Consider the following 15,914-nt stretch of genomic DNA (forward strand, 5'->3'; position numbering starts at 1 on the left):
GATCATGTCAGACTTTGATCTCTCTTTGCCTTTTCTGCCTCAGAGGATGTCATAGAATCCTGTTATCACTGCCAAGCTTTTACCAAGCAGGCAAGAAAGCACCAAGCTGACCAACTAAAAGACTTTGGAGCTGCCCCCTGCATGTGGAGGATCCTCAACCATCTATGTCAGGGGCCCCATTTCCCCCAACCACAGAAAGGAGATGTTAGATCCTCCACTGGCTAAGATTCCTAAAACAATGAAATGGGGGGGGGGGGGACCAGACAAGAAGGCAAAATCCTCTACATTGCTCACCCTTAAGGAGTGCTAAGAGTGGACAAAAACTCATGGATGTTCCACCATCTGTCAGCCTCCTGTGTATTGCTGTTGCAAGAATAGAGCTGCCTTCCTCCTCTGACACCGAGGCAGTCTCAGGAGCTTCCCTCCCAATTGAAAAGCACCTCGATTTCATAGGGGGAGATTCATTATCCAGCTCCAGCTCCACTCACAAAACCCGAACACCCATTAGTACACAGGCAAACCTTACCTGTGCCCTCGATATCGAGCATATTTCTCCAATTGGAACAGCAGAAACATAGACATCGTTCTCACTCTCTTTTGACCAAGACCTCACACAGAAAACTCTCTTGTGACACCATGGGGACTTCAACACCAACTACTATGTCAATTAATGGGGATCCGTCGACTCCAGGCACGAAGGCTCCCATTGGAGCCTCTGGGGTTCCGACTGGGACCTAAGTGCGCTCCTCCTTTTCCAAGCCTGCTTGAGAACCTGCCCAGACAGCCTTCCCTTGCAAGAAGCAACCTCCTTCTAGCCTACTTAACCATTGCACAGACTGAACCGAAGATCAGTCTGACAGAGACCAATTCACCTCAGTTTCTGTCGTCTCCTCTCTGGACTTACCACCTGGTACATCTGTACCAGCATTACATTTTCCTTGACCACCAGTTTCTTTTCTTCCCAAGTTCTCTGCATGGCTCACAGTCTTGGGCTTAACCCTAGACTGGAACCCACTAGAGTGAAAGACCCAGTCTTTGAAGCGGTCTATGAGGAGTCTGCTGGTCCAGTAACCATCCCACTTCTACCAGCCCTGCTCAATGCAGTGCGCCATGAATGGAAATCTCCTGCATCAGTAGACCCTCCACCTTGCTGACTCGAAACTATGTATCAAGTTCAAGAGAAGGATGCTGAGTTTCTTTTTCAGCACCCTCAACCTAATTCTATAATTGTTGAGTCTCCTCAAGCTCACACTAGATAACTGCTTATCCTTTGGATAAGGAAGGCAGGCATCTTGATGCTATCAGTCACCATTTTTACTCTTCAGCTGCTCTCTCTATAAAATTGGACAACTATCAAACTATGATGGGCAGATACCATCTCATGCTTTGGGACAGAGTAGTGTTCTTATGTTCTTCTTTGCTTAAGTCAGCTCAAGATCTAGCAAATGAGATTAAAAATGAAGCCACTCATCTGGCCAGACAGGAGATCCACACAGCTTGACACCAAGTGGAATGTGGAGCCTGAAACATGGCAGGGACAATAGGTCTCCATTGCTCTGCATGGCTCCAATCCTCTGGTGTGAGGTTCTGAGGCAGCTTCAGGGCTCCCTCTGCTGGCCAAGGGCCAGCGGAGCAGCTCTGGTGGTTGCAGGATTCTGACCTCTGTCCACTGCAGCTGGCAGGACTCTCATGAGTTCCACCTGGGGAGCCCTGGGGAAGAGCTATATAAGAACCAGGTCTTCCCCTCAGAAGCTACCTTGGTAACAAAGATCTCCTGTTGTTGGTGAAGCCCTTCCTGGTCTGCTAGACTTGGAACTCTGCTCCTGATTCCTGGAACCCCCAGACCCTGCCTGCACCTCTCCCTGACTGGTCTGCCTTCCTTGTTTCTTTGACCCTCAGCCTGCTCTGGACTATGCTACCTGTCTGTATGGACTTGGCTTATATATTGACTTCTGACTTGACCTTTGGATTGTGTATTGGACTTGTCATGCCCTGTCTGCTTGGGTCCTGGAGCCTTTACCCTGTTAGTCAGCTGTCCTCACCCTGGATGCTTACATCTGGTCTCTCTGGTGAGGACCCTTGCCACTACTACGAGATACCGCACCACTACTTAGACAGGCACCAAGATCCCTTGACTTGGATCTGCCCAGCCCACAGGAGGCAGGACTAATTCAGGAGTCACATCCAGGTGTTTGACTCCTCCAAACACCTGGATGCTCTTCATTCTATTTCAACCATTGGCTTCAGCCCTTTTTACATTCTTGGACTGCCATCACCTCAGACTCATGGGTTCTTTCTATCATTGCCCACAGATACCAAATTGAGTTTGACACTCTTCCTCATTTCACAGTACCGAAATGGACTACTCCATCTCTTCCCCTCCTAGAAGAAATCTCCTCCTTATGCCAAAAGGGAGCTATATAGCATGTACCACCTGATATTCCTGACTTTTACTTCAGGTTTTTACAGTCCCTATGAAAGATAGAGGCCTCTACCCCATCCTTGAACTCTGCTCCCTTAATAAATATATAAAACTCAAACTTTTCCAGATGGTCTTTCTACAAACCATCCTTCCACTACTCTCCATAGGTTGACCTTAAGGATGCATATTTTCATATCGCAGTTGAGCAGTCCTACAGGCACTTCCTGTTTTCAAGTGAGTGATCATCCCTTTCAATTTAGAGTTCTCCCCTTTGGATTCGCAACAGCTCCTCATGCATTTATGAAATGCTTTGCTGTCATTTGTGCCTACCTCCATCACACCCTCGGAGACACCATAGAGATTTATTCTACTTGTTTCCCCCATTTCCCCTGATCCCCAAAGTCCTCGCAAAGATCCCTTGAGATCTCACCAACGCTATCTTTATTATACCATGATGGCCCAGACAGCATGGGTTCTCTCTCCTGCTTGACCTTTCCAACAGGATGTTTCTTCACCTGCTGTACTGTCCCAACCTCCTCTCTCAGGGCCATGACAAAACCTTCCATCCTGATCCTACTACTCTCAAACTCACAGCATGGAGAATTCAACAGAGTCCACCCCACTGACTGACATTCCTCCTGACCTCAAAGCTTCCCTTAAACCATCTGCTCACAAATCAAATAATGCTAAGTGGACAACAGTTACCACCTTCGCAAGGCAACATGACTTCTCACCAGTCACAGCCTCTCCTTTTCAAATCCTCCTCTTCCTTAACTCCCTATATAAGAAGGGTCTCTCCTACTCCTTCATCAGGGTGTACATGGCTGCCATATCAGTGCTCCATGCTTCTATTCAAGGACACACAACTCTCTCATACCCTCCAGTTTGCAAGTTCCTCAAAGGGGCCCTCAATCTAACCCCTTTCATCAGATGGCCCCCTCTGTCCTGGAGCATCTCATGATCTCACTAAATCTCTCTTTGAGCTGATGTTTTTCTCTGATCTATGCCTTATTGTGAGCTCACAGCCCTCAGAATTGACCCTTCTTATACCATATTTCATAAGGATAAGATTGTCTTACGTCCTGACCCTATCTTCCTACCTAAGGTAGTTTCTTACTTTCATATAAACTGGCCTATCATTTTACCTGTCTTCTTTTAGAATCCCTCCAACCCAGTGGAGATTGTTCTCCACTCTTTGGATGTCCACAGAGCGCTAGCATTTTATAAATTAGGACTCAATCCTTCAGAAAATCCCAGAGACTTTTTGTCCTTTATGGTTAACCATGGCTGGGAACCCGTTTCCCCACAAAGGCTTTCCAGGTGGATCGTGCATACCATATCTCTGAAGTATGCTCTCTCCGGACTTCAACTATCTGGAGCTAACAAAGCGCACTCTACCAGAGCAACATCTGTGTCCACTGCTCTCTATGCTGGAGTGTCACTCACTGACTTGTGCAAAGTAGAGGGATGGTCAAACCCTTCAACCTTTATTCGCCATTACAGTGCTGATGTTAAATTCAGGAAGGACTGTGCCTTTGGCAGAGCTGTCCTCTCTTCTTTACTTTGTTGAGCAACATCCCTCCTCCTTGAGGTAAGCTTGCCAGTCACCCACATGTGTGATGCACAGAGACGATGAAGAATAGACAGGTTTCCTTACCTGTAACTGTTGTTCTTCAGGTGGTCATCTGTGCATTTGCAAATACCCTCTGGTGCCCTTCATTTGACACATGGGTTGCACGTCTCTTGGCGGTCTCAGTCTCGAATTGATATTTTGGTGGGAGCCCACCTTCATGCTAGTACTCTTGGGGACTGGGCTCCCGCTGAATACTAATTTGTCAGCTTTGGAATCATCTTAAAAACTGCTCCACGCATGCGCGAAGAGCCCACATGTGTGAATCAGAGTAAAGAGCATTTCCCCCCACATGTTTGCATTCTTCCAAACTCCAATCAGGCTTTGATATTAATGTGTTTCAGCATGGGTTTCTTCTTGCTACTCTTCTGTCAAGCTCAGCTTTGCAGAGGATCTAGGCGACAGTTGTTCCATGTATCTAACTTGAATTGTACGTAGGATTAACTAATGCTTTCTGTTCGTGGTTGTGATCAAGGACAACATGTAAGAACTGACAATTGGGACAATCCACCAGGACATTCTCTGGAAGTGTGCAAGTATATAACTCTGCCCTTCCACAGCTTCCATTTTGGGTCCAGTCCTGATCTCTGTATTGTTTACACTGATAGGCAGTTGGTAAAATTTGGCAACACGTCTTTCTTTTCTTACAGAAATTCAGTAGAGAAAAATGTCAAGTTTTGCACCCTGGAAAAAGAAATCAAATGCATTGTGGGAATACAAGATGGTGAATACTTGGCTCAGCAATGCTCCAAGTGAGAAGGATCCCAAAATTATTGTAGATCACAAGCTAAATATGGGTCAACAATGTAATGTGGCTGCTAAAAAGGGCAAATGTTATTTTGTTGTTGTTAGTTGCTAAGTCGTGTCCGACCCATCGCGACCCCATGGACAACAATGTTATTTTAGGCTGCATTAGTAGAAGTATCACTTGCAAAACACATGAAGTACTGGTTTCCCTTTACTCAACATTGGTTAGGTCTCATCTGCACTTCTGCATCCAGTTCTGGGAGCCACAGTTTAAGAAAGATGCAGATAAGCTGAAAAGGATTCAGAGGAAGGCAACAAGAACAATTTGGGGACTAGAAACAAAGCCCCATGAGGAGAGATTGAAAGAACTGGGCATGTTTAGCCACGTGAAGAGAAGACTTGAGGGCAGATATGATAGCACTTTACAAGGCTGTCACAAAGAGGAAGGATAGGATCTTTTCTCATTGATCCCAGAGTGCAGGACATGGAATTATAGGCTCAAGTTACGGGAAGCCAGATTCTGGCTGAACATCAGGGAGTACCTCCTGACTGTTGCAGCAGAACAACAATGGAACAAATCACCCTGGGGAGGTTGTGGGCTCTCCTACACTGGAGCACTCAAGATGCAACTGGACTGCTATCTGAGAGGGATGGTTTAATGTGGAGTCCAGCACTGAGTAGGGGCTTGGACCTGATGGCCCCGGTTGCTTCCAACTCTACCATTCTATGCTTCTATGATTGTGTTACTACAAATGTCCTGACCATTTTTCAATCCACAAGTTGCACTACACAAATTGCTAAACTGGGAATATTTCTGTATAATATGATAATGGATTACAAATTCCTGCTGATGAATGAAAGCAATTGGAAATGTAAAGAATATTGTAAGCTTACTATTCAATACCAATATTAGTACCAGATCATATTGACCAGGTTTGGATGACAAGGTGACAGTTGATCGTGGGTTATTTAATCCACAATGAGCTGTTGAGTTCATGGGTGCCAGAATACATATCCAGCTGTAACAAGATTGGGAGGGAGGGACATGTTGAACGCACCTTGTTCCATGTAAAACTTGCGAGGAAGCAAACTCACCTGGCAGATCCTTTTATTTGTGGTTTACAGCTTTTGTTTCGGCCATGTTGCCTGAAACACCAAAGCTCTCTCCTCACCTGGACCCTTCCTCACCCCAGGTTCTAAGGCAAAGAGCAATGTCGCCTCTGGGGAAGTGGGGAGCTGTGTGTCTTCGGTGCAGGATCTGCCCTTGCTGCTCCTGTCTGGCTGTCTGCACATTGCAGCAATGCCAGCTGCTTCCAGCTTTCTCCCAAAGGCTTCTTTTGTGCATCGTCTCATCCTTTCCTTCCCTCCTCTGCTCTCTCGCTCACTCTCCTCACTCTGTTCAGCACCCCCTCCTGTTTGTCTTGGCCCTGCCTTTATTCTCCCTTTCCCAGCACAGTTGTCCCTGCTCCGGCCACCAATCCCTTGCAGCTGTGCGTGTGCCCAAGCATTCCTGCAAACAGAGTCCCATATTTGTTCCTCCCAAACAGATTCCCGGCCATGCCCCATTGTCTCTGGCAACTCTCCAGTGGCTGCCATGGGAAGATGAGTGAGCCCTTCCACGTCTTGACACTAACCCCAAGCAAGTATTTACATGTTGTGTGAGCTTGGGTTATACAAGTTTTATACAAGTATGACTTGCAATCTGTTCTAAGGTCATTTAACCCTTGCACAAACTTGCTCAGCAGGTTTGCATGATACAACAACTGTTGAGTTGAGGGTTGCATATCCAAAATGGTAGCTGCACATGATGCAGCTTTAACTTGGGATAAATAATCTCCAGTGGGATGGCATGTCACACAAATAGCCCTGTTGTGTATATTTGAATGAGGCTTGTGTAAAACTGCCACCTCCCTGCCCAAAGAGAAAAATGCAGTCTAAGGTCCATTGAAATTCCTCTGATGTTTTGCCTAAGAAAGACCTCCTCCACGTTTTGATAAGAATTTCACTTTGCACCAACTGTATCGGTTCAGTTGGTGATCTACAAGACTGTATGAGTGACAGCAGCCACATAAAGCAGCCCTCTGGAAGCTTAGCTGTTCTCGTTTTCTTAACGGAGTTTGGAAGTCCACCATATAAACAGAAATAGTTTGACATAGAAGTGACTGCCCTTTCTATTTTCTTTTTTTCCAGAGATTAATGCACAAAATGGTGAACATCTTATTTACAGCTGTAAGTACTAAAACTGGTTTGTGTTCTGAAAGAGGTTTGCTAGAAATGACATTGCTTAGCATAATGTCTTCCTGCGCACTTCTGGCAAACGTGATGAGACTGAGCCTTTCTCTTGAGCCCCTTGCAACTATTGAGGGAAGGCCATTGGAGAAACGTGAAGTATCTTCAAGTGTAAATCTTCCTCACCAACTCTCCTTCCTCTAGGCTTGGGAAGAGGGCTTCAGGTAGTCCAAGTTACACTGCTTCTTTGAGTGGCTTGGACCCCCTTGGATTTTGGTGCCGATGCAAAAACAAAGCCCACAGTCTGATTTGGACTTGTATTGGTACAATCCTTAAGATGGAATTTGGAGAATTTTGGAGAGCTTGAGTTTTGCTGATTTGTATATCCCTGTTTATGCTACACAGGAGAAAGGTGCTGGAGAGGGGTTGGAGTGAGTGAGGGATACACTGAGTTCTTCTGCATGGCTCAAATTTTAATTCGTATGCCGGAGAACTCGTGTTGGGGGAGGAATATCAGGATCCTCTGTTCATTTTATGAGCTAGGGAATTATGACTGACAGAGACATCTTTCTAAGTGATGGTTCATTCACACATGCAAGTCATAATCTGAGAATCACAGCATGAAGTATTCAATGTTGTTCTTGCCCAATACTAACATTTAAGAAACAGAAGCAGCTTTCACAAATGAAAGAGAAAAAGCACCAGATGAAGACAAAGTTAACTTCTTTTATCAGAAAGTATCAGTGTCTTTGAAGAAGCAAAATCAGTTCTTGAGGAAGTCTTTTAACTCAAAATGCACTGGCACTTAATAAACTAATCTTCCCACACACAGTTTTTAGTTTTCCTCCTCCTTGCTCCCAGTAACTGGTCATAACCACAGTAAGAATTCCAATGTAAAGTTGATAGACAAGTTATCACTCTTTGATCAGTTACTGGAAAGAGAGAGGAGAAAAACTAAAAATGCATGTGAGTAAATTAATTTATTAAGCAACTTTAAACCATCTGGACATAGATGTAGGAATGGAATGGGTTCAGCCTGCACCAGCTGTCTACAGACTGTGCCAAGAGGAACAAAGTTCTTGCTACCACTTAGCACCTCTCCCCGCCCCCCCCCCCACCCCACAGACAGTCCTAGTGTACCCTTCTCCCATGCTGGGACCCTCCAGCTGTTTGTAGATGTTTGGACCAGAAGCAAAATTCTGGAATACCTTAATTACCTATAGAATTCACGCTATGCCCTCACTATAGGGAAAATGTGTTTGAGAATTTTCTTTACACAAATTAAGCTGGCCTGTGAATCTCAGAAGATAGCTAGATACAACCCTGTGTATGTGGAGAAGGTTTGACAAAATGTCCAGCTCATCTGTGTTCATTCCTTGGGGTATGCCCAGACATGCTGCTCTTGTGTGTTTATTCTAATTCATATACAATACCTAATTAACTAATACTATACTAATAAAGTGTTTCCTGTATATACCAGTGGCAGTAGATGTTCTGCTGCCTTGCTTGTTTTTGTTTACTACTGAAATATGTTCACAGCTTTGAGCAATTTAAAACAGTGAGGTGCCATACATACTCACAAGTAATATAATTGTAAGTAGATAAGGCAGGGTGCAACTTGCCAGTAACTGTCTCCATGCCAGTGCGAATAGTCATTCTTTGGAATAATACTTACCAACATGTATACTTATTGAGTGGCACCTCACTGCTTAAAGGGGCACATTATTTAAGGATAACATTCTTGTTATTACATCTCTCTGTAGTCAGGTGCTGTTTGATAGAAGAGGGACATTGCTTCATCTTTCTTGGTTCAAAATCTAGATGTGAAATCTTTATCAAAGCCATAATGCAAGATAATGATGCCTTTTCTGCCCTGCCCCCAAGCAAAAGCTTGTGCAGACATATTTTATGACATTGGAAGTGCTTGCTTTTTTGCACCTTTAGTAATTAGGTCACAGCCAGCCTTGCATGATGATGGCAGCAGTTTTTAGGTATGTTGGGTTCCTACCTGTGAGCTGCCAATTCCTTGAAGCCTTAGTTTCTGTGTATTTGGGCCAGTACCAATGTCAGAAATTGCATCATAAAGCCACATAGAGAGGCCAGAGCAGTGGTGGGAATGGAAAGAGAGACTCAGTGATAGATCACAGTGGTAGGGATGGAGCAGGTCCTTATCTGAGCCAAAGAAGTATTTTTAGATGATTATTGACACATGAAACCTCTCCTTGGGTCCAAGACACAGAGCTCCTGAAATAATAGTGTTAAATGGTGAAGTCTTATTCACAAAGCATCAAGTATTCATAATTTTTATACTGTGCCTAAATTGGCTGCTTCTGTTTTGAAGTGGCAGCAGTGGCCTTGGTGTGCCAATACAAGATGTAGTCCCAGCTTAGAATGGGGGTGCTGCACCTGTATCCTGTTGAAAATTACTCATTTGACACTAATATTTCTACCAAGGGTACCTTCAAGATCAAACATGAATGAGGTAATTTTCCAACAGGAAATGGACCTATTTTCATTCAGGCCACCAAGACTTTTTCTGAGGGATGAGAGAATTCTCTAAATCTCACCTTGGATTTAACTCATTAAAGGTGTAAATCTATGCTTGGATGGGGCATGATGGGAGTTTTAAGCCTCCTATCTGGCTAAACATCCATAGGATTTTGCTCTAATTACCCAATTTTCAGTGCAGAGGAGAAGATTATGTTTTCAAGCCAGAGAAGACCCTATTGCTCTAATACTGAAAGTAACTTGGCCAGAGAGAAAATGTCCATTTAGAGCAGCATTATGTGAGCTTCTGGCTGCACTCAAAGTGGTTTGAAAAGCCTTGTGAAAAGGCTCAGAGCTGAGCCCCCTCCCTAAAAATAAAAGGTTATTTGTTTTTGAAAATAAATAAAAATAGAGGTATTTTTATTTACTGAAAAGAAAGCCTTCTTTGGCAGGTTGTGGAACACGAACAGACAGATCTGAGGAGAGAATCTATGGAGGAAGCGTTGCAGGGGAAGGGGAATGGCCATGGCAAGCCAGCCTCCAGCTGAATGGTGTTCATCGCTGTGGGGCGACACTGATCAGTAACACATGGCTCGTAACAGCAGCGCATTGCTTTCGAGGGTGAGAAAACAGCCTCAACTCTAAATCTATATCTGACCAACACACTCAAATTATCACACTTTTAAAATTGTCCAAATCCCATTTAGGCAGATAAGTGCTTTTTCTACACCAATCATCTGCATCATAGATAGGCATGGTCAGACACCTGCTGAAGGCCACACCCTTGCAGACTTTCCCTGATCAGAGCACCCTAGACTTGTCCTACCTCTTCTCCATTGCAGCCTGCTTGCTTACCTGCCTCTAGCTCTGGCCTAGAGAGCAAAGATTGGAGGGGAGTAGGAAGTGCCTCTGTCTAATTCTTGATTCTCTGTGTCAAGTGAGCAAGCAATGGTGATGATGAGGAGGAGCAGGAGCAAAGCAGCTGATGAGAGTGGCAGTGAGAAGACAGACACACCAAAGGAAGGGTCCCATCATGGGTGTCTTGCCCAAGGACCCACATAAAAATCTGGAACTGGCTCTGACTAAGGTTGGGATTCCCCCTTGTGGAATCCATCCATCTAGTATCTGTGGACTTCCTCTTGTGCTCAGTCCAGTCTTGCAAAGCAAGCTGAGCCAAGAGGAAGCCTGCAAGCACTCGTAGAACAAAGGTTGGGTATCTGGCGACCTTCTTCTACATCAGATGCCACAGCTTCAGGTGCTCCCAGTGGCACAGGAGAGAGAAGCTGTTTGTGTAGCAGTTACACAGGAATCTGTTCCTGGTGAGCCCCGTGTAGTCAACCATGTTTTGCAATCAGATGCAGCAGCTACTTTGCACAACTGCTAGCAGCATCCCTCTTCCACACCATGTGTAACAACCATTTGGACTCCTGCAGGTGGTGTGGAAGACGGACCTGTTTGTGCAGCTTATGGGGGCTGATCCTGGCAAACATCATGCAAAACCTTAGGAATGTTCAGCAGGAACTTGGGCCCAGAGCTGCTGCAAGAAAGATTGGAATCGGGGGTGTCCTGGCAATCCCACCTCACACATCCCTAGCTCTGAATCCAGTTATATGTGTTTACATATGTTCCAAACTGAAATTGTGGGTTGGTGAGCGGTGCTTAACTTTTTTATCTTTCTACTGAGTCATCTCAGTCTCCATTCCACACAGTCTTTCCCGTTCCAAACCAGGTTTATATGTGGTGTCAGAGCTGCTGCGTTGGAAGCCTCTGGGACCAAGTCAGTAGGCAAAGGAATTCCCTCCCCACCCAAACATCCCTCTTTGCCTTACTGTTAACTTAATGCGATGGCGTGTCCTAAGAAAGGATGGCATGAAATGATATATTAGTATTTTTATTACTACATTGCATTTTTATCCCATGTTTTGCCTCTTGTGAGGAACCCAAGGTGGCTCACACAGCTCCATTTTAATGTTAAGTAGAACAAACTTGTATTATCTACCATCTCAAATGTCTTTCAGAGTCAAGGATATCAAAGGTTGGACAAGTAGTTTTGGGGCCCGTTTGAGGCCTCCAACAATGAGAAGGAATCTTCGCCAGATCGTTGTCCATGAGTATTATGCAAATAATGTCATGAGTCATGAATATGACATTGCAGTTGTGCAGCTCTCATCTCCTGTGGAGTTTACAACTGCTGTGCGTCGTGTTTGTCTTCCAGAGGCTACACAATATTTTCCAGAGAACACCACCTGTTATGTCACAGGGTACGGTGCTCTGAGAGATGACGGTTAGTAACCATCTATTCAGAGTTTGTCTCTTCAGAGCCCAGCTTTGCAACTTTAGTAGGTTTTTGGAACATTTCAGCTTGAAAACAGGCAGACAGGCTGCCTGGTTTGTGAGGGGTGTGGCAAATATTACCTTGCTATATCACAGAAACCAGGTATCTTGTCTGCCTTTTCCTTTCTTTTCCTTTCTTCTTTTTCCTTTCTTCTTTTTTCATTCTTTTTTATTTTTGAAGTGGAATCTGTCTATTTATCCTTACAAAAGTAGTAAAAACAGTTGTATAAATGTTCTTAGACTTGGGGTAGAGCAGAATATGTGTAATGGGGATGCTACAGACTAATAGAAACCCACAACCATTCAAGCTGAACCATTCCAAAAAATAAAACCCCTTTTATCCAGAATTCACAAGAGAGAGCATATGTTCCCCACAGCTTGGGTCAGAAATATGTTGAGCTACTTCAGGTGAAATAGGCTCAGTATATTTCCAAGCCAACCTGAATGCACATCTCATCTGAGAATCATGGACACTTTCAAGGCTATACAATCTCCAGCTGAAAGGGTCAGCTTAGTGGCCAAGGAGAGGTCCTGCTCACATAATCGCTTCTCACTGCAGAGCGGTCATTTGCAGCCTGAGATTGTAGTTCTTGTGAGTGCATGTGGCAGGGTGCTGCAAAAGCCCCAGGCCTGATGTTGGACAGTAGTTACTTTGGGAGAGCAAAGTGGTAACCCCTCTGAAAATTCCCAGTGCAGGAGGAAGGGACTGTTGAAGTTAGAGGATCTTCTTTGAGGTGTCTGACATACCTTCACACAATTGCTTTTAGGTGCTACCTCTTAATCATCTATGGAATCCAAGAGACATTCTCTTGGTGCATTATTGGCCTGATGTTTCTCTTATTGGATCCATTCAAAGGCTTCATACTGCTTATCAAACTCACAGAGGGTGATGTTGCAAACCACTTGTATTGTTGACAGCAGCTCTCAGGTTTGAGCTCATACCATCCAACATGACTTACTAGGCTAGTCCTAAGCATTCAGCATGGACATTCTGGGTGCACATCTGGTGCCCCTTCCACTACCCTGTCCCCTGAACAGAGATGAAGTCCTGCATAGGCATTAGTGACTAGACAGAGCAGGGTACTTTTGTGAATGAATGTGTGCTATGTGGTTGTGACTCAGGTATGATGTGTGTTGTGTGTAACATGGGGGTTGGGGAAGCTTGTGGGGCTGTGTTACATTATAAGCTGCTTGTGAAATCTCACCATTTTAATTAATAAGTCCAGTTGCCATCTCTGAGGGAGACTCAGCTGGTGGCAACAAGGAGAAGGGCTTTTTCAGGGGAAGCCACCCAGTTATGAACCAAACTCTGCACTGAGGCCTGCCTGCTGCCACCTCTGATATCTTTTCAGTACCAGGATAAGACTGTCCTCTGTGATAGGGCATTAATTAATGTTGTCTTGTATTGGGGTGCTATGTTGACAGTTCTTGTGACTTAATTTGATTAAGCTATTATAGCTTTTAAAAACTGGTTTTAAATTTGGTTATCAATTTTTGTATTGCATTTTTATGATATTTTATTATTGTGTTGTTCTTGTGTTCTTACTGTATTTTTTGATTGTTGTGAACCACCCAAAGAGCTTTATCTATTGGGTGGTTCAGAAATATAATTATTAATAACAATGCTATTTCAAAATCAGGCCCCAGTGTCAGTGAGCTTCGTCAAACAGAAGTGAAAATTATAGGCAATGAAATTTGCAATAGAAGAGAAGTGTACAATGGAGCTATTTCATCTGGGATGCTGTGTGCTGGATACCTGGAAGGAGGGAGTGATGCTTGCCAGGTAGGTGTGATAACTCAGAATAGCCCTGAATGAGCAATAAATAGATTTTCTGCACACACTGTGATTTTGCAGCATTTATGCTGGAGTAATTGCAATCTCCTTGCCCACCCAGCTCATTATGAAGGATTTTGAAGTTAGGGTGAGGGTGAGGGTGGCAAGTTGCTCATTCCTTAATTCAAAATCCTGACTTCAAAATCCTTTGGCATGCATTTTCAGACCTCTGGCAAAGCAATCTTTCACCTCCATGGCAGCCTATTGAATTGGAAGAGAATGTAAAGAGAGTGGAAGAAAGAACAAAAGGGGAAACTCACCCGCTTTTGGCTTTGATGGTACCTTCCACCAACTTGCAGCTTCCAAATGATTACTTGGAGGCCACATTCCAGTTGTAGATGGGGCATTAAAAAACTTTAAAAATACCAGCATATTTTAACTTAACAGTCTAACTGCCAGTAACTCAGCCTTAGGCAAGACATTTCAACATTTTAGAAAGGGGGAAAATACACAAAAGCTGGGAAACCAGAAAATGATTGGGAGAGGGGTGAAAAAGGGTGGGGTCAGGGAAAGGAGCCATGGTCATCAGAGAAGGGTGCATACTAGGACATCAGTATTCTTTGACTGAGCTACGCAAGTGCTTTGTGAAAATAAAATACATCAAGGCCCATTGTAAAAATAAACAGAGTATTCCAATCAGTTAGGAATCAGTGTTTTCCTCACCCCTTGTCTTTCACACCAGAGATCTCAGAGTATATGGGAGGAGGGCTTCCAGGTACTTTTTGACACAGGGGATTTTTCAGGCAAATAAAAAGATAAATTGCTCCATTCACTTGCATAGGAATGTGAAGACGGGGAGGGAGAGGAACAAAAGAGACAAAGAGGGAGAGATGGAGGGAGGTGTTTGTGGTGCTGGTGGTGGTTTGCATGGTAATTAGCCAGCAGTGTTGCATAAATAAGATACCGTAGTATTGTGGACCATGCCAGCTGTTGCTTTGACTCACCATGTGTTGCAAACCTGGGCAGGATGCCTTGTTACCCAGGTTAACATATCACCCCAGAATCCAATGGTACACTGTGCAATTGCTTGTCATGGCCATATATTGGCAACTGGCTAGTGCTGATTTTGCTGTATGCCAAGGGGAGACAGGAGTCCCATTTAAATATGAGACTGGCATCTTGAGGACTGTGCCTTCAATGACTCCATCATCTCCCTTCCAAACCATTGGCATTAGAAACCAGCTTTACCTGGTAAGAAGTTTGGTATCCATAGCCCTGCTTATGTTGCTTTTTTGTGTGCAAAGTTTATAATTTTCCTTCCTGCATATCCAAAATGATCTTATTTCCATTTCTAGGGTGACTCGGGCGGTCCACTGGTAACTTCTGATTCTAGAGGAATATGGTACCTTGTTGGCATAGTGAGCTGGGGAGATGAATGTGCCAAGCCGAACAAGCCTGGAGTTTACACACGAGTGACTTACTATCGAGACTGGATTGCTGCCCGTACTGGAGTCTGAAATTACAGGAAGGTTTAACTTCACAGGCAATATATTAGCCTGGAACACAAGACATTGCAACTAAATATATATATAAATATTCCACAGTTTTGGTCAGTTCTGGTGTCAGAGCATGACCAGTGTCTCTGCTGGAGTCATCAATTTCATTTCTTGCCAATTACATCATGTCCACCAGCCTCATTTTATGATCAACTCCACTGCTGTTTCATATAAGGAGAGGAATTGGCCAAGGCATACAGTCCTATCCAACAAAAGGCTTTTGTTATCCTTAATATGCAGCTCTCAGAACTATTCCTTTATTGGCAACCTGTTTGACTACTGTTTGTCATGCTTGTTTTGATAACCTGACTGACAGTGTGTTGAAGTGCACCATTTCATTCAAAGGGAATTACTGCACACCCTTTCAGGACTTAGGAGTACCTCAATTTATTTTCTTTCTCTTTTTCAATACTAAATATCTTAGTCACCAATATCCATCCAGTATATAGGGATGGAGGTGATGGGCTTGAACAAGGGGCCATCAGTGGTACTTCTTAACTCAGGAATATTGGAGAGGGCAGAGGTACATAGATTGGGAAAGGGCAGAGTCATTTGGGGTGGTCAGTTTTTGCTTTTGTATTGTCCCAGCTGTTGGGTTTTCCCTTTGATTCTTTGTCCTTGTACCCAAAAGAGTTGCAAAAGATTCCAGGTGAATGTTATATTTCCTCTTGTGCAGCACTGTGTCTGTGAAGACCAAAGCAGCAGAGAGTTTTTACTGATCTTTCTCCAGCATGA

At 44.1% G+C, this 15,914-nt stretch overlaps 1 protein-coding gene across 1 annotated transcript in view; it reads left to right on the forward strand.

The window, feature by feature from the left end:
- LOC123031859 (transmembrane protease serine 11A-like) overlaps positions 1-15,140 on the forward strand; it is a 36,491-nt gene extending 21,351 nt beyond the window's left edge. The window contains exons 6-9 of the mRNA XM_044447267.1: positions 9,968-10,136; positions 11,534-11,799; positions 13,490-13,632; positions 14,979-15,140. Coding sequence (XP_044303202.1) covers positions 9,968-10,136; positions 11,534-11,799; positions 13,490-13,632; positions 14,979-15,140 — 740 coding nt within the window. The remainder of the gene's footprint in view (positions 1-9,967; positions 10,137-11,533; positions 11,800-13,489; positions 13,633-14,978) is intronic.
- Positions 15,141-15,914: the final 774 nt, after the last annotated feature.

The sequence above is a fragment of the Varanus komodoensis genome, unplaced genomic scaffold (assembly GCF_004798865.1).
Source record: "Varanus komodoensis strain SLA01 unplaced genomic scaffold, ASM479886v1 scaffold51, whole genome shotgun sequence".
Taxonomy (NCBI): domain Eukaryota; kingdom Metazoa; phylum Chordata; class Lepidosauria; order Squamata; family Varanidae; genus Varanus; species Varanus komodoensis.